Raw genomic sequence first — 20,357 nt, 5'->3', positions numbered from 1 at the left:
AGTATCATCCAGGAGTGGATAATGTTCCCAGATGGCATGGGTGATTAAGTAAAAATCTCATTGCCACAAACAGTTTACTAACCTTTGAGTTGTTTATTGGTCATGGAGACTCCAGAGGAATCCTAAATCAACACAGTCTATTGCCACTGTGTTTTTGTGCCCAACAGAACTACTGCTGCTGAAGATACCACATATTTTGGTTGCAGAACATGAAAAAAAAATCAATTTCAAACTAACCAAAAAACTTCTTCCTGCTGGCTACCTTTTGTCATGCCATAAGGTGTAATTGAGGTTGCTGGGCATGGATGGGTGAAGAAATGACATCAGTGGTTTTGCCCAGTGTTGGAATATACAAACTATAATGCCAACTTCCAGGAAATATGTGGCCACTGGTGCAAACAGTGGCATGAATATTATAGGATAAACAATTGTTCTCTTGATTGGATTTAAGAAGCCTATTCCACAGGAGATATTTTATGCCTGGTACTATAAACCTGGTGAAAAATTCATGGAAATCATAGATCCTAGAGGGAAGTCTGCTATTATTGTTTTAAATGGTAATGTTATCAAACTGTTTTAAAAATAGTTTATTTATGTTTAGACTCATATAAATTTGCCTGGATCTCAACCTTGGTCAGAGAAGCTTCTTACTACAGCATGTAGTTGTTAATGCAAAACTTATTACTGTTTAAAGTGCTGTGAACAAGTGATTTGAGTTCTAAGTAATGGATAGGCCACCAATCAATATCTCAACCCAAGGCACAGGGAATATTATACAAGAAAGGATGGAAAGAATGTAAGAGCCAAGATATATGGAAGAGTGCTTTGAAACGCTATTAACTAGACATGACATGTTTGCTGCCCCAAACACGTTGTTACCTGCACAAGATCAAGCCAAGTAAAAATTCAAGAAATAATGGGGGAAGGAAAACCAAGACCTCAATCATAGTTGAGGAGCTACTGGCATTAGAGGAGGAATAGTCACTTTTCTTTGAGGTACAACCAGATAGGTTTCCATATTCTAGTAGAGGGCCCTATACTAACATGCATACGGACAGCACACTAATTGTACACATTGGGTTATAAAAAATTCAATCAGTTAACATAAAGAGAATATGAAGTTGAGAGAAATACATGTTGAGAGTGGGTCAGTGAGGGGTGATCTTATTAAGATCAAGACACATTGTGTACATATGTGAAGTTTTCTAATAAAAAATATTTTAAAAAGAAATTCTCTGAATTTCAATCTGATATCTGATAAGCTTCTGTAATTACTATGAAGCTCTTCTGTCTATAAAATTCATAAGATGAGATAGTATGGATGGTTTCTAAACATAAACCTCATTCTTTTTCTCTTAAGTATTATTCAGATTAATTTTGTCTTCTGGTCAGACATTCCTTTTACTAGACCACACAAATAAAATACATCATCATTTAAGCGTACATACAATAGTTTAAAAGTATAAATCTGGCTAAATTTTTTTTCCTGTTGAGACAAAAGACATGTAATATATAAATAACCTCTAAAGTCAAGAGTAATTGCAATCTTAAAATGACTATAACTTTGTTTTCTTTACCAAATTATGAGCTGATATACTGTGGCTAACATAATTTAGTTTCTGGCTAATTGCTTTTATTGAGACTACTGTCAGTTTGTGTCAGCACCATGGGATTGACCAGCAATGATGCACAGAATCTGCATTTTTAGAGAGTCTCTTTCCTAGACAATGGAGTCATAACTTACTGTCTAACAAGACTGTGAAGTTATATTACCTATTTCCAAAGAGGATGTTCAATACTATGATGTGAAGAAGACTATACAGCTTTACAGTACAAAAAACTGCTTTCTCTACGATTATCCATACATTCAATAGTTAATGGAAGGTCTCTTATGTTCCAGACACTATATTAAGAAATAGAAATATGAACATCAGACAGGGTAGTTAGTTGCTAAGTAATCATAGTCAGAAAAACAATTAGTAACTATATGATTAAATTATATAAAATTATAATAGATGCCAACCATTATCTAGCAATAAATTTCATGTCTCATTTTTGTAAACCAACAACCAAACTTAGTTGAAATTTGATCCCTAGTCCAAAGGTTGTCTTTTCTCCCTTTCTTCCTTCCTTCCTTCCTTTTATCCTTCCTTCCTTCCTTCCTTCCTTGGTGTTTTGCCTACATGTATGTTTGTGTACCACTTGTGAGCCTGGTGACTGCAAATGATGGAAGAGGGCATCAGAATCCCTTGAACTGGAGCTAAAGAAGGTTGTGAGCTGCCATGTAAGTACTGGGAATCTAACCCAGGCCCTCTGAAGAGGAACAAGTGATTTTAATCCATGAGTTATTTCTTCAACCTCATGAGTATTCATTCATATTCAACACGTAAGCATCAATTTAAAAATGATTATTTCTCGTAGATTTGGCTATATCCAAAACTAAATTGATAAATAAATGCTATCAGCTATTAAAATTTTAACCTGGAATTTTAATTATATGAAACAAAGTCAAAGTTTATAACCATGTGACAGTACAACAAAATATTTTCAAAGCATCATGCTGTGGCTGTGCATTTATTTAAATACTCTGACAACATACCTACAAAAAATATAAGCCAGGTCTTTATTAGATGTAAAATGAAACGTTGGTTATAGTTCCACAAAATGTTTTTACAGTTATGAATCTTTCAGAAATGATTGTGCATACACACTCTTGTAGGAAGCTTTGCTAGAGATCATGAATTGGACAATGTGTTTATAACTTAGAACATACATATGTTCTTCAAAATTCTATTTCCATTACTTGCCTTTCCACTCAAAATACGGTAAAGTAAATTAATTGGGACTATATTTCACCCCAGCACTAGATCTATAGAGATCTAGTTGAGGCTTTGCTGTGAAGTGGCCTTTAACATTAATTGCAGTACAATCAAAAAATGGGATTTAAAAATGTAAAATTAAACATAAATCAAAGAAGGGTAAATCATTAAACATAAATATAAACAGATGGAAGGAAAGTGATGGCATTTCAAGACATATAGTATAACAAAAAGTAGTTTCTAAGATCTCTTCTAGTTACTAGGTTGAAAGAACACAGAAAATTTCTTTGGTTAGTTAAAAATCTTAATTTTTGCAATACTATAATTGAATACTGAGCAGCTGTGCTACAACTCAAATATATATATATATATATATATATATATATATGTGTGTGTGTGTGTGTGTGTGTGTGTGTGTGCATACAGCCCCAAAGACCTATACTTTTGAAACCAGAAACAACAGAAAAGTGAAACCAGTTAACTATGCAGTGATTAATAAACATCATTTTGGATTTTTAAAAACACCTACAATGAGAAATATGAATGTGGAAGGAACAAAAAAAAAAAAAAAGGAGAGCATCAGCAGAAGACTGGCACATACACACTGGCCTGAGCTTGACAGCCTAATTTATCATTATCCCCATATGTAAATTTCAAAATTTTAGTGTCTTATAAAGCATTATTTAAAAATGTTTAAAGCTACATCCAGCTATACCATTCCTAGGCATATATCCAAATAGGCCCAAGTGTATAACAAGGACATTTGCCCAACCATGTTCGTAGCAGCTTTATTTGTAAAAGCCAGAATCTGGAAACAACCCAGATGTCCCTCAACTGAAGAATGGATACAGAAATGGTGGTACATTTACCCAATGGAATACTACTTGGCAAATAAAAACAAGGAAATCATGAAATTTGCAAGCAAATGGATAGAACCAGAAAAGATCATACTGAGTGAGGTAATCCAGAAGCAAAAAGACACACATGGTATATACTTACTTATAAGTGGATATTAGATATATAATATAGGATAAACATACTAAAATCTGTACACCTAAAAAATCTAAGCAAGAAGGAGGACCCTGGATAAGATGATCAATCCTAATTCAGAACGGCAAACAGGATAGATATCAGAAGAGGGAGAAAACAGGGAACAGGACAGGAGCCTACTATAGAAGGCCTCTGAAAGACTACTAAGCAGGGTATCAAAGTAAATGCTGAGACTCATAGCCAAACAGCACCAAAAAATCTGGGCCCAGGGTCTAAGACTGATAATCCAACCGAGAACTATGAATGGAGATAACCTAAAATTCTTGCACAGATGTAGCCCATGACAGCTCAGTCTCCAAGTGGGGTCCCTGGTAATGGGAACAGAGACTGTCTCTGACATGAATTCAGTGGCTGGATCTCTGATCACCTCCCCCTGAAGGGGAGCAACCTTACCAGGCCACAGAGGAAGACAATGCAGCCAGTCCTGATGATACCTGATAGGGTAGGGTCAGAGGCAAGGAGAGGAGGACATACCCTATCAATGGACTGAGGGAGGGGCATGGGAGGAGAAGAAGGAAGGAGGTGGGATTGGGAGTGGTCAAGGGAGGGGGGCTACAGCCAGGATGTGAAGTGAATAAACTGTAATAAAAAAATTTTAAAAAGGAAAAAAATTAAAAAAAAATAATAATAAAGCTAAAATGTGGCTGATACAATGCCTCAGTGGGTACAGGTGTGTGCCACCAAGTCTGACAATGAGAGTTTGATGCACGGAATCCAGATGGTGAAAGGTAGCTCAGTTTCTGTTCTATTGCTGTGAAGAACCATCATGACCAAGGCAACTGTTATAGAAGAAAGAATTAAACTGAGGGCTTATCCACTGCTTTAGAGGATTATTCCAGTATGACCATGGCAGGAAGCAGACAATCATGGCACTGGAACAGAGAGCTTTATATCGTGACCTGCATGAAGCTAGCAAAAAAGAGAGACTGGGTCTGGTGTGGGCAGCCAACCCCTAGTGACTGTCTCCTTCATTGAGGCCATGCCCCTTAATCCTTCCCAAATAGTTCTACTAACTCGTAACTATGCAGTCAAATATATGAATATGTGCTGTCCATTTTCATTCAAAGCACTGCAAAAGGAGAGAACCAATGCCTTCAAGTTGTTTTTAACTCTCTCTCTCTTTCACTATCCTTCGCACACACCATGATATATGCCCACACAAAACATAAATTGGATAAAAACTAAAGAGAAAATACTATCAAGCCCCTGTACTTGAAGCAGTATTTCCATACACTAAGAAGACCATATCTAGAGAACTGGGTAACTGGATCTGAGTTCAAATCTTCCTTACATTTGACTCCAAGTTTAGTAATAGTACTTTTCAGGCCTTAATAACTTGCAGAATCAGGCTTAAAACTGAGTAACAGAAGTGTAGACAGTACTCATTTACTGTTATTTCACTGTTATAACTTCACTCAACAATTGGTAATTAAGGAATATTAACATTCCAATATTCTCTCATTTTCTTACTACAGACCTAGCATTAAAAGGTATAAGAAAGGGCATAATCACATAATTATATGCTACTGCTTGATAATATTAAAATAGATTAAATTTTAATTGCTTTGAATTTTACTGATTCTTAACCCATAGTATTTATTTTATTTTATTTTATTTATTATTTATTACAATTTATTCACTTTGTATCCTAGATGTAGCTCCTTCCCTTCTCTCGTGCCAGTCCCACCTTCCTTCCATCTTTTCCCCCATGCTCCTCCCCTAGTCCACTGATAGGGAAGGACCTCCTCCCCTTTTATCTGACCCTAGCTTATCAGGTCTCATTAACTGACACATATGAAGACTTTTTAAAAGGTTCTCAACAACCGGTGTTTATTTGACTTTGCAGAGATATGATACAACCTTCTACAACTTTTACCTCACCTGATTTTGAACAATTCTTTGAACAAATATTCAATATTTTGAGAAGGAAGAAAGAAATGTGGAACAATTTGTGTTTTCAAGTCTCTCATGAATTTGTTGTTCTTGGATGTATTAGAAAAGACACCTTAGAATATTCACCTCACAGAAAACTGTGAACACATTAAAAGCAAAAGGATATTATGAATATGTGCAAGGCAAAAGTAACTAATATTATGGACCTTGATATATCAAAATTGTCATATATTTTTTATATAAGCACATAGGTCCTTCAATGAAGAAACAGGGTAGGTCAGAGAGTGATAAAAAGGATTCAGTTATTTGCTTTGAAGATGGAAGAGAGTCAAAAGTCAAAGAATGAAGTTACCCTCCTGAAGCTGAAATTCTCCTTCAGCTATTGCCAGCAAGACACTTGGGGACCTTAATCCTACATTAACAAAGAACTTCATTTAGTCACTGACAGGATATGAGCAGGAAAGAAGCTTCTCCCAGAGCCTCAGCCCTGCAGATACTTGCATTTTAGGTTACTAAGACCAGTACCGTAAAATATTACATGTGTGATGCTTTAGGGTACCAGTACACATTAATTCAAAACTAACACAATAGAAAATTATTAAATTACGAATTTAAATTTTTACTGAGTGCTTGTATATAATTAAGCAATAGGATATTATGTTTTTCAAGAAAATATTAAACATACTGACTACAGTGGTGCCCTTAGGTAGCACTAAAAAGAGCATACCAGCTCTAGCACTGTCCGTGGTATCTAGTTTCCAAAGGAAACCAAGTTAGAATAATGCATTAAGAAATTATACAGTTCAGATTAGGAAGTTGTCTCCTGTGCCAATGATTTTTAGGCTCTTCCCCACCTTTTCTTCTAACATATGTAAGTGTGTCTGGTTTTAGGTTGAGGTCTTTGATCCACTTGGACTTTAGCTTTGTGCAGGGTGATAGATATGGATCTATTTTCATTTTTCTGCATGTAGACATTCAGTTAGACAGACAACATTTGTTGAAGATGCTGTCTTTTTTCCATTGAATGGTTTTGGCTTTTTTGTCAAAAATCTAGTACCCATAGGTGTGTGGGTTTATTTCTGGGTCTTCTATTCCACTTCATTGATCCACCATTCTGTTTCTATGCCAATACCATGCAGTTTTTATTACTATTGCTCTGTAGTACAGCTTGAGATCAGGAATGGAAATACCTCTGGATGATCTGCTGTTGTACAGGATCGTTTTGGAAACTCTAGGTTTTTTGTTTCTCCATATGAAGTTGAGAATTTTTCTTTCCAGGTCTGTAAAGAATTGTGTTGGCATTTTGATGGGAATTGCATTGTATCTGTAGATTGCTGTTAGGAAAATGGCCATTTTAACTATTTTAATCTTACCAATCCATGAACATGAGGGATCTTTCCATCTTCTGATATCTTCTTCAATTTCTTTCATCAGAGACTTGAAGGTTTTTTTGTTTGTTTGTTTGGTTGGTTGGTTTTTTGTTTTCAAACAGGTCTTTCACTTGCTTGATTAGAGTCCCACCAAGGTACTTTATGTTATTAGTGGCTATTGTGAAGGGTGTTGTTTCCCTAATTTCTTTCTCGGCCCTTTTGTCTTTGGTATAAAGGAGGAACAGAACACCAACAGCACAGGCTCTAAGAGCAACAATCAATAAATTGGACCTCATGAAACTGAAAAGCTTCTGTAAAGCAAAAGACACTGTTGTTAGAACAAAACGACAGTCTACAGACTGGGAAAGGATCATCACCAACCCTATATCTGACAGAGGGCTGATATCCAGAATATATAAAGAACTAAAGAACTTAAAAAGCAACAAATCAAGTAATCCAATTAAGAATGGGGTACGGAGCTAAAAAGAGAATTCTCTGTAGAGGAATAAAGAATGGCAGAGAATCATTTAAAGAACATCCTTAGCCATCAGGGAGATGCAAATCAAAACAACCCCAAGATTTCAACTTACACCCATAAGAATGGTAAAGATCAAAAATTCAATTGACAACACATGCTGGAGAGGTAGTGGAGAAAGGGGAACCTTTTCCCATTGTTGGTGGGAATGTAAATTTGTACAACCACTTTGGAAATCAATCTGGCGCTTTCTCGTACAATTAGGAATAGTGCTTCCTCAAGATCCAGCTATACTACTCCTCGGCATATATCCAAAAGTTGCTCAAGTACATGACAAGGACATTTGCTCAACCATGTTCATAGTAGCTTTGTTAGTAATAGCCCAAACCTGGAAAAAACCCAGATGTCCCTCAACGGAGGAATGGATACAGAAAATTTAGTACAATTACACAATGGAATACTACTCAGCAATTAAAAACAAGGAAATCATGAATTTTGCAGGCAAATGGTGGGATATAGAAAAGATCATGCTGAGTGAGGTATCCCAGAAGTAGAAAAAACACACACGGTATATACTCACTTACAAGTGGATACTGTAAGTGACCTATAAGATAGACCTATAACATAGGATAAACATACTAAAATCTGTACACTTAAAAAAGCTAAACAAGAAGGAAGACCTGAAGTAAGATGATCAATCCTCACTTAGAAAGACAAATGGGATGGACATTAGAAGTAGGAGAAAACAAGTAACAGAACAGGAGCCTACCTAGGCAGAGGACCTCTGAATGACTCTACCTAGCAGTATATCAAAGTAGATGTTGAGACTCAAAACCAAACCTTCAGCAAAGTGCAGGAAATCATATGAAAGAAGGGGGAGTTAGCACATGCTGGAGAGGTTGTGGAGAAAAGGGAACCCTCCTCCATTGCTGGTGGGAATGTAAACTGGTTCAACCACTTTGGAAGTCATTCTGGTGCTTTCTCAGACAACTAGGAGTAGTGCTACCTCAAGACCCAGCTATACCACTCCTAGGTATATACCCAAAATTTGCTCAAGTACACAACAAGGACATTTGTTCAACCATGTTCGTAGCAGCTTTATTTGTAATAGCCAGAACTTGGAAACAACCCAGATGTCCATCAACGGAGGAATGGATACAGAAATTGTGGTATTTTTACACAATGGAATACTACTCAGCAATCAAAAAGGAGGAAATCATGAAATTTGCAGGCAAGTGGTGGGATCTAGAAAAGATCATTCTGAGTGAAGTGTCCCAGAAGAAGAAAGACAAACTTGGTATATACTCGCTTATATAGACCTACAAGATATGATAAACATAATGAAATCTACACACCTAAAGAAGATAATCAAGAAAGTGGACACAGGCGAAGGTGATTAATCCTCATTTAGAAAGACAAATGGGATGTGCATTGAACTTATGACAGGAGTCTACCACAAAAGGCATCTGAAAGACTCTACCTAGCAGTGTTTCAAAGCAGACACTAAGACTCATAACCAAACCCTCGGCAGAGTGCAGGGAATCATATGAAAGAAGGGAAGTTAGTATGATATGGAAAGGATAGGAGCTCTACAAGGACCAAATATATCCAGGCACAGGGTCTTTTCTGAGACTGACACTCAACCAAGGACCATCTATGGATATAACCTAGAACTTCTGCTCGGATGTGGCCCGTGGTAGCTCAGTAACCAAGTAGTTTTCCAAAGTAAGGGGAACACAGACTATTTCTAACAGGATCTCAAGGGCAGGCTGTTTGACCCCCCCCTCAGGGGAGGAGCAGTCTGTTAGGCCACAGAGGAGGACTTTGCAGCCAGCCCTGAAGATACCTGATAAAACAGGGTCAAAATGAAAGGGGAGGAGGTCCTCCCCTATCACTGGAGTTGGAAAGGGGCAGGGAGGAGACCAGGGAGGGAGTGTGGGGTTGGGGAGGGAATGAGGGAGCGGGATACAGCTGGGACACAGAGTTAACAAAATGTAACTAAAAAGATAAATAAAATTAAAAAAAAAAAGAAAAAAAGAAGGGGGAGTTAGTAAGATCTGGAGAGGACAGGAACTCCACAAGGACCAAATATATCTGGACCCAGGGGTCTTTTCTGAGACTGGTTCTCCGACCAAGGACCAAAGGACCACCTATGGATATAACCTAGAACTCCCGCTCAGATGGAGACCATGGCAGTTCAGTATCCAAGTGGGTGCCCTAGCAAGGGCAACAGGGACTGTCTCTGACATGAACTCAGTGGCTGCGCTTTGATCTACCCACCCCCGAGGGAAGAGCAGCCTTGCTAGGCCACAGAGGAGGACATTGCAGCCAGTTCTGAAGAGACCTGATAAGCTAAGGTTATATGGAAGAGGAGGAGGTCCTCCCCTATCAGTGGATTTAGAGAGGGGCAGGGAGGAGATAAGGGAGGAAAAGTGGGATTAGGAGGGAATGAGGGAGGGGGCTACAGCTGAGATACAAAGTAAATAAACTGTAGTTAATATAAAAAATAAAAATTTAATAAAAAATAAAATAAAATAATACAGGCTAAGTGTGGTGGCCTGTATTCCTAGCACTTGTGAGACAGAATTCTGTGAGTTCCAGGCTAGTTTGTTCTTCATAGCAAGTTCCAGGCTAACCAGGGTTACATTGTGAGACTCTGGCTCAAAAACAAACAAAAAATCCAAATTAATAATTTTAGAAAATAATTTACACTCATATCAGAAGACAGTTGTGAATCCAGATCAGAATAGCAAGTAAACAAAGTTTACCCAATACTTTCCTACAGCTCTGCCTGCTGACAATCTGTGGATGGATTTCATTTTCTATATCACCACTTACTACAAAAAGAAAGTTCTTAGCTAACATGCTGCTGCTTTTTTAATTCCTAGTGAGACTTATCTAATTAAAATATTAAGTAAAAAGTATCAAAATTAATTTCTAGTCAAGTGGTTCAGTGGTACATTCTTTGCCTAGCATCTATAAAGCCTGGATCCCATGACAAGGACCACAAATGACATTAAACTTAATTTAGAAGCAAAGGTCCGCTTAAATGAAAAGGCATTAGAGGTATAAAAAACTTTGAAATCAGGTATCCGTGATTTAAATTATGGCTTCACTTACTGAATTGATAAATCATACTGAACAAGATAATTAGCATACATGAAACTCTGTGTCTGTGATTTTCAGAATGGGAGAATAGATTTATGTATGCAGTTTGGGAGAAGCATCATGAGAAGGAAGTACTTGGCAGTTTCTTATTAGTACTTGATAAATTATACTAACCATGTTAAACCAGAACATTTTTAAAAAGATAGGATAAATTCTCATATGAAATTTAGACCATCTGATGTGCATGACAAAGTTTTAAGCTATTTTTATTTTTTATTGAGGAATATGATTTCACTTCTCCACTGAACCACATTTTAAGATGTACTCTGAAATAAGGTAGGCACGTTTTCACGGCATACCATAAATGTCAAAAATTGAGTAAAAACAACAGATACCTTCATCATAGTGAGTCATGACAGTAAAAATATATTACTGTAATTGGAAATGATATAATATCACTTTAACCAAAAATTCCATTATATAGTTTAGATGAAACTATTGCTGCTTGGAAAGCTATGTAAGTACCATTATGTGATAAAAAGCACCTGGCCAATAAATTATTTCCTGTCTAACATGAAGGATAGCCTTCTATTTTGTTGTATAAAAGGATACAATCAGGTTTAAGAATAAATTGCTTTATTTTGTATACTCTATGGTAAGAATTTTAAAATATGGTACCTATCTCCAATCTGTGCTTTATCAGGCTCAAGATCCATTCCATTTTTCTTCTGTAGAGTTTTCATTTTCCTTAAATCAGTTATTAAATTTGAAAATACTTGATGCTTATCTTCGTTCAGAATTTTCACAGAACTAAAACATGTATAAATACAGAATGGAAGATGAAGAATAGTTATTCTGATTGACTGCAAGGGTTATATGTGCCTACCACTTAGCAGTTATTGCTGGCATGCAACACCAAGTAACTGCTGAAAACTACTAATTTAGAATATGATGGCTCCTAATTGACAATAGTTTCACATACACACACACACACACACACACACACACACACCACATTTTTATTTGCTGTAAAATATGTATTCAGAACCAAAAATTCTGATTTGTGACCTTTCCCTATATTAACCACATGTAACAGGACAGTTTCCTGTGACGCTCAGAGAGTTGAAAGTTACAGCTCAGTCACACATAAAGATGGTAAGCGTATCACACAGTAGGCTGTGATGATGGTCGAGGATGTGAAGTAAGTTAGGTGTATTGGGCTGACTTTTTTACTTATGATATTTTCAGCTTACAAGATGACTGAAAAAGTGCTGTGCACCTTGAATACCTAGAAAAACCTGTATATGGCCTCTTCAGTACAGACTTGAAGAAACACATAGTAATATACTGTGACTGCCATTTCAATTTAAATATCATCTGAAGAACTTCTCTCTTAATTCTTTAACCATAATAAAATTATTTACACCAATGTTTTCAAGTTTTTTACTGTTTTCTCACTCTTTCCTTTCTCTCATATTTGGTTATACACATATCTTGCCTGAACATTCTGTTAAGTTGAATGGGTGGAATCCCTACGAACTATGGATTTCTCATGTCATGGAGACTTGCAATTCTACCTCTTACCCCTCTATGAGCAGTTGCTTTTCAGGGAAGAATTTGGACAGCACCATCTTTTTAAGGATAAAAACAATGAATCTAGATAAATTATTGGCAAGTAAAGTTCTTTAAAATATCTGAAAGTGAAAGAAATACTAGCTGTCATTATTATTATTATTTATTATAATTTATTCACTTTGTATCCAGGTTGTAGGCCCCCTCATCTCCTCACAGTCCAACCCACCCTCCCTCTTCTCCCCATCTGCCTCTTCCCTAGTCGACTTATAGAGGAGGGCCTCCTCCTCTTCTATCTGATCATAGCTTATCAGGTCTCATAAAGGTGGGCTGCATCACCTTTCTCTGTGGCCTGGCAAAGCTGCACTCCCCAGGGGGAAGTGATCAAAGAAGAAGCCACTGAGCTCATGTTGGAAACAGTCCCTGATGCACTTACTAGGGAACCCCAATGGAGACTGAGCTGCCCATGGGTTACATGTGAGCAGGGCGGTCTCGGTGTTCTCCATGCATGGTCAGTCTTTGGTTGATTCAATAGCATCTGCAGGCCACCTGGGCCCAGATTTTTGGCTCTGTTGGTCTCCTTGTGGAGCTCCTGTCCCTTCCATGTCTTTCCTTCTTCCAAAAGATTCCTTACACTCTGCCAAAAGTTTGGCTATAGGTCTCAGCATGTCCTCCGATACCATGATGGGTACAGTTTTTCAGAGGCTCCCTCTGGAAGGCTCCTGTCCTGTTCCCTGTCTTCTCCTACTCCCGATGTCTATCCTGTTTGTCCTTCTGATTGAGGTTTCAGCCTCTTCCCTAAACCTGATTGTTGTTTTATTTTATTCCTATTTCCTTTTTTTAATTTATTATTATTATTATTATTATTATTATTATTATTATTATTATCATTTATTACAATTTATTCAATTTGTATCCCAGCTGTGGCCACCTCCCTCTTCTCCTACCAATCCCATTTTCCCTCCCTGTTCTCCCCCTAGTCCAGTGATAGGGGAAGTCCTCTTCCCCTTCTGTTTGACACTAGCTTATTAGGTCTCATCAGGACTGGTTTCATTGTCTTCCTCTGTGGGCTGGCAATGCTGCACCCCCCTCCCCCCAGGAGAAGTGATCAGAGAGCCTGCCACTGAGTTCATGCCAGAGAAAATCCCTGCTCCCCTTATTAGGGACCCCACTTGGGGATTGAGTCTATGGACTACATCTGAGCAAGGATTTTAGGTCTTCTCCATGCATTGGTCTTGGTTGGGTATCATTCTCTTCAGGGCCCCCAGCGCTCAGTATTCATGGCTCTGTTGGTCTCCTTTTGGAGTGCTTGTCCCCTCCAGGTCTTTCTATCTCTCCCTTCTTTCACAAGATTCATGATACTCAGCCCCAAGTTTGGCTATGAGTCTCAGACTTTGCTTCAATACCTCGATCAGTAGAGTTTTTCAGAGACCATCTGTGGTAGGCTCCTTTCCTGTTCCCTGTCTTGTACTGCTTGAGATGTCTATCGCGTTTGTCCTTCTGAATGAGGATTGAGCATTTTCCCTAGGGTCTTTCTTGTTGTTTAAGCCTCTTTAGGAGTAGAGACTTTAGTATTTTTTCCTATATTATGTGGCTAATATTCACTTATGAGAGAGTATATACTGTGTGTGTCTTTCTGCTTCTGAGTTACCTCACTCAAGATGATCTTTTCTAGTTCCCACCATCTGCCTGCAAATTTCATGATTTCCATGATTTTATTAGCTGAGTAGTATTACATTGTGTAAATGTACCACAACTTCTGTATCTATTCCTCTGTGGTGGGACGTTTAGGTTGTTTCCAGCTTCTGGCTATTACGAATAGAGCTGCTATGAGCATGGTTGAGTAAACGTCTTTGTTGTATGGATGAGCATCTTTCGGATATATGCCCAAGAGTGGTATATACTGGTAGCAGTATTCCTAATTTTCTGAGAAAGTGCCAGATTGATTTCCAAAGCAGATGTAGAAGGCTACATTCCCACTAGCAATGGAGTAAGGTTCTCCTTTTTCCACAACCTCGCCAGCCTGTGTCATCCCTTGAGTTTCTGATCTTATCCATTCTGAAGGGTGTGAGGTAGAATCTCAGGGTTATTTTGATTTACGTTTCCTGGATGACTAAGGATGTTCAACATTTCTTTAAGTGTTTCTCTGCCATTCAATATTCCTCTGTTAAGCTCTGTACCCCATTTTAATTGGATTACTTGTGTTTTTTTGGTGTTTAATTTCTTGATCCCTACGTCTGACAGAGGGCTAATATCTACAATATATAGAGAACTAGTGGTCTTTTTACACGTGGTGTATGTGCAGTTTTTTGCAAGTTCTTTAAATGGTTTTTAAGAACTATTTACTTAAACACACAATGGGATTGTTGAGAAAAAAAATTACCGTTACTTGCACATGCCATGCTAAAATAATATCTTAAATAGCTAAAGAATAAATGTTGATATGAGCAGATACAGTCTGATCAACCTCTAACAAAAAAGAAGTTTGCAAATACTGAAGGAAAGGGCTGTTTCCCCCCTAGTGGGATGACATGCACTGCATCACACTCATAGTACATAGTATTACGTTTAGCATAGAAACACTGAGTGAGAACAACTCAGGTATGAAGTGTCTGTACACCATGACACATGGAACAGTTTCTAAGCTTAGCTGTACTGAAGAAATGTACTTAACTGCACTAGCTCCGTGGGACTCCACTAGGATAAGGAAAAAAAAGAAGAAGAAGAAGAAGAAGCACCGATTGTGCACAACACAAAGAAGAGCTGACAGTGAATGAAGGGTGCTGCTTTGGGAGGTGGTAAGCTCTTTTTACCCGACAGTGTTCAAGGAGGACATGGATTGTCATCATTGAGAAGCATCACAGAAGGGATTGCTGCACTAATTAAAGGAAATGTGTGAGCTCTCCAAATCACCTCAAAAGGTCACTGTGATTTTTTATTCATAAATGATAAGGCAACCACTCTGAAAACCAAAACAATACAAATTCTGACAACCATGCTACAAAAGTTACAGAGTAAAAGAACTTGGTCTACTGCATTAGCTTTATTATTTATTGACATAATTTTGTTCTGTAGCAAAAACAAATCAAGCAGACACACAAATCAAAGTTGATGTATTAACTGTGAAAGCAACTAAATCGCCTTCCTTAATTTGAGACGAAGCACTGCAGTAGCTAAGAAAAATTTCTCAAGTTAAAAGTTTTGATGTATACCATGAATTAGTAGAGGGCAATCTTAGGGAAAAAAAAGGAAAGAAAATATCAAAAGTATAAAATATGCATTTTGGTTATATCTGTCTTTTGAATGATCAGAAATGGGAAATTAACATAGCATACAGAATGTTTTTTGGGTGGAGGGAATCTAAGGAGACTGGATTTTATTGATTAAAGAAATTGCTATGAAATAATACACTGTTGGAGTTAGCTATAAAATGTAGTTTATTTTACATATTCAACAAATTTTAAACAGAAAGCAAACAGGGGCTCAAGAGGATAAGATTTATTCTGGTTCAAATTAGTTCACTAGTGTATGTCATCTTTTAGCTTATGAAAGTTAAGAAATCTAAGGAAAAGATCTCACAGTATCCATCTTGCTAGAATTCACTATTATAATGCATCATCTAATTCTTACCTAATTAGTTTCTACCTTTTCATACCTCTATTACTGATATAACTTGCTGTTTTTTTAAGAAAAAATGGTTGCTAGTACTAATACTATTTTAGTGTGCTTTTAGAATCTCACAATGCATTAATCCTATAACATTGGCCTGAAGGAGCCCTTTGCTGTTTTAAAACAATGAATACCAAAACACTGGAAAAGCACTTAGATATGGTTGACTTCTCAGCTTTATTAATTTAAGCCAAATGACACAGGAATTTATATGGTTTGCACCTGTCGAGAGAAGAGTCTTCACTAAACAGTTTGTTTGAACTGACCAGGAGAATCTCCCTGAGGCTAAGGTTGAACTTCAACCTACTATTGGACAAGTAGTACAAACATGTCACCAAGGACCGAGTTTCTACTAAACCGATCCATTCAGACATCCAGATGGATGGCATACCATTCTGCACATGTTCAAACATGAAGCTGAAGAAAGACTATGTCTACTCAGTAAACAGGGCCAAAAAATTATCCTAAATCTTTTGTCTCCCCTAATGCATTACAACATAATTGAATGTGTTTTATGCTACATAAACAATTTTCTGTAAAGGAGCCATAGTCACTATGATCACAAACTCTTGAAAATACTGAGACATTTCAACTATCTAAAAAAGAGAAAACAAACTTGAAATATAAAATCCACAAGGACCAAAACTAATATTTTTGTTTGATGTTTAGAGTGAATTAAATGTTCTGTTTTGTAGCTGATGCTAGCATAGCATCTCTGACCTGTCTATAGCATCAAAGCAAGGCTGGAGATAAATAGCACTGATACTGGGCTTAGAAAGATAATATAATACTTGCTGAGTTCCCACAATAGAGAGGCACTATAACTAAGGAAACATGATTTTTAAAGTTCAGTCTTTGAAAAACACTTGCTTCTAATCAAAGTTATGCAATGTATCTTTGACAAATCACAGTACATAATGATATAACATTGTAAAGCATTGTTTGTGCTGCATAGGCACACATAGAGGAGGATTATACCAAAACTGAATAATTCTAAATTCTAGATTGCTCAAAATAATATTTGAAACTCTAAGACATAGTTTTACAGGTCCAACAGATCACAGTACACCAAGAAGTCAGAACTCAACTATTCCATTGCAATGCAAAGAATTTAAAGAGCAACAGCAACAAAACCCAAGAGTGATTTGCCAGTTCTAAAAGTGAGTACCTGACCCAGTAATCTAAGTTAGCTTTAAAAGTTTAGGGGTTAAATTTTATTCTAAATTTAAATACCATTTTGTACACAGAAAGGTTGTAGAATATAAAGTACTCATGACAACATGTTAAACAGGATGCTGTATTATTTTTGGCCTAATGAGTCAAGGCATTGTGATCTAAAAGGTAAAAGGTAAAAAACTTACAGATTCCTCAAGTGAGTGTTTTCCATATCCAACATTTTTCTCTTTATGTATATTTACTTAATGTTTGGTAATAATATGTTTATAAAGAAAAATAAGCTTAAACCAATTAAATATAATATTGCCTGGTACCAGTCAAAATAGCATAGCCTAACCTTTAGCTCTTCAAACATGTCTTTTAATCCTACCTATGTGTACTACCAGGAAAGTAGATTCACCATTGTAGGATCACAATATTTTTTAGGTTTTCACTTCTAAACCAGGTCAAGCATATGAATTTTTCAAGGGAAGAATGTCATTCATTAAAAATGTTGTTTTTTTCTTGTATCTGAGCTTGTGCCTAGTTAAAAGTTAAGAAAATATGGGCATATATTTAAACATCTCTAGAAAGGACAAACCAACCTCAAAAGTGGCTATAATTTGGATCATTTGAACTGTGAAATATAGCTTAAAAATACCATAAACATTAATTACTATTATTCATTGTAACCTGGTGATCTTTTGAGGGTTCTGTTTTGTTTATAGTCGAGTTGCTTTTGGTATACCTTTCATCATTCTTCATTAGCTGAGATTCATAAAATCAGGAAGCTATCCTATTTTCTCAAATTATTGGAAGGAGCTTCACTAATTGTCACCTCTCATTAATTTGTGTTTTTCCCAAATACAGCATCTGAAACACAAACATAGCTGGTGTATTTTCACAAATATCACCTAAATTATTTACTTCACGAAAGAAAGATTTTACTATACTATTAGATAAAATAACCCAACACAAACAAGGAGGCTCATGAAAAATGATCTCAAAATGATTCTGATATGTCCTCATTTTTCAGTGCTTTCCAGGGAATCACTTCAGTGACAGTAAAAGCATGAATATACTTCCTCGTCTGCTGAGCACCTTTCAAAGAACCTGACTGCTGTATATGATAATGTCACAGAAAATTAAGTTTAAAAATGGCAATCCACAACAGACTTGTAAATGCATTATTTCACCTAAAGCAAAAAAGGATTTGTACCTTCTGACTCCTAAAATATTTTTGAAGGGAACATTCAGAATTCACCCATATTACTCAAAAGATTTTCTTGTACTAATATTGTTTTCGAAAAAGGCACAGCTTTCATTCACTCATTCCTCTAGAAGAAAAAGATCTTGGACAATTACTTCAAAAACCATTTCATCATACCTCCAGATTTTGTTCTTAAAGGTATATATTACAGATTTAAAGTATTTTAAATTCTAAACAGTATTTCCAATGCATTTCTATAGCTTTTTTTTATTGAAAACACATTTCTAAAACAGCTGTTTGTAGAATACTCTTCTTAACCTCTGAATATATAAGTAACTGCCCACAGAAGTAACAACCACTCAAATTTAACTTGCACTTCACAACTTGAATAAAAACAGAGAAAGATGTACTATCATTCATTCATTACTATTTATACAGAACTAGATTGTAAAAGTCTTGAAAGACTCTTTTAATGAACTATGAATATTTCAAATTCTTCTAAAATGATACAGAAAACAGTTTCATACTTAGCATATCAGAAACATCAAGTGTCTGCAGATTTTAAGTCATTAAACATAAGAAATCACTGTTTCAGAGACACAAAAATTCCAAAAATCTCATGTCAAACATTAAAATTTCCATAGACAACCCCTTGGGTATTACCTACATAGTAATGATTAGATTTGCATTTAATACTTCAAGTGAAAAAAAAAAAAACTCTAGGAAAACAAAAACAATGGTAACAGGAGCACACCAGTATCTTTAAAAGTAAGCAAGCTTGAGGGTTTCTTTTTGGCTGTTTTCTGTTTTGGGGGTTTTGTTGTTGTTGTTTTTGTTTCTTTATTTGCTTCTCAATCTTCTCTGTTGGGGGATGTAGCTATTTGGGATCCCCCTCCCAAGTTTTACCACACATTTTGCAGAGTCATGAATGAAATCCCACTTTAATATCCTATTTTCTCTCACTTACATGTATGCTGGAGAAAGTGGAGTTGACCTGGATGTTTTAAGCACAGGAACTGGGAATTTCCAGATCGCAGGAGAGCTCGTTTTCCATTTCAATGGCATGTTGTCACCACGGTACTACAATAACAGTAAACAGCGTTTCCATAACAGACTACCAATTACGACTTCCATTCCATAGTGTACTGACACAGCAGCGGCGAAGAACAAGGGAAAGATTCTGCCAGTGCTCTAATCCAATGCTTCTTATCCGTACAATAGGAATGCAAGGTACCTCCTTTAAGTCCTCCTGTCCCCTAAAGCAATAAGATGATTCTATCCTTCTAACTCAACAATAGTGCCACATCATTAGGAAAGTGTTGACTGCAGTGGTGTGTGTGTGTGTGTGTGTGTGTGTGTGTGTGTGTGTGTGTACACTGTACTGTGCATAGTACACAATGCAGCTTTACTTAATAAAAGCAGCTAGGGTGCTTTTTTTTTAAGCTTGCAATACTATTGTTCTACCTTAACAGAGATGCTGCAGCATTGTACTATTTTCTGCACTTATTAATCTGATTTCTGACCAATAGTAGCAGGAAAAAAATAGATGGGTTTCATATAAAAATGAAACAACATACCTACTCAGAATACATTTGTCATCCTCTGAACATTCTTCTTTTGAGCTGCAACAATACAAATGGGATATAAACCTCAGCATAGCCTTAGGCCACAGCTAATAGAGATCAGTGACTAAATTCAGCAGCCTGCTTTCCTCCTGTGCAAACTCTGGCCACACAATACAAGAATGCCATTATGGGAAAAGCCCATTAAAAAAAAAATGCCAGGTCCTCTGTTTTCCAGTTAGAAGAAAGAAAAATGTCAGAGCAAATACAAACTGCTGCAGAACTCTGCGTGCTCTTCTAGTAGCTTCTTATTCAAGTTGTACTCCTTTCCTATTTTTATTTCCAAGCCGGGATGAGGTAAAGCCTCATACATTTACAACATGCTGTGGCAACACGAGTATCTCTCCATCTTCTGCAGCCGAGAAATACAGAAGAGTGTGCTCTTAATAGCAGTCCTCTGAGGGACGCTATCAA

The 20,357-nt window shown here is 36.7% G+C and overlaps 1 protein-coding gene across 6 annotated transcripts in view; it reads right to left on the bottom strand.

Annotated features, from left to right (window-relative positions):
• Klhl13 (kelch like family member 13) overlaps window positions 1-20,357 on the bottom strand; it is a 229,546-nt gene that overhangs the window by 72,484 nt on the left and 136,705 nt on the right. Inside the window, exon 1 of one of the 6 annotated variants that reach the window (XM_055604994.1) lies at window positions 19,899-19,987. The exons of 4 other annotated variants lie outside the window; for them this stretch is intronic. In XM_055604994.1, coding sequence (XP_055460969.1) covers window positions 19,899-19,978 — 80 coding nt within the window. In that variant the 5' untranslated portion in view covers window positions 19,979-19,987. Of the gene's footprint in view, window positions 1-19,288; window positions 19,387-19,898; window positions 19,988-20,357 lie in introns of those variants that run through there. One more of the 6 variants, XM_055604992.1, reaches the window with a different exon arrangement.

Source organism: Psammomys obesus, unplaced genomic scaffold (assembly GCF_907164565.1).
Source record: "Psammomys obesus unplaced genomic scaffold, mPsaObe1.curated_primary_1811, whole genome shotgun sequence".
Lineage (NCBI taxonomy): Eukaryota > Metazoa > Chordata > Mammalia > Rodentia > Muridae > Psammomys > Psammomys obesus.
Note: the sequence above shows the minus strand (reverse complement) of the source record. Positions and strands in the feature narration are given on the sequence as shown.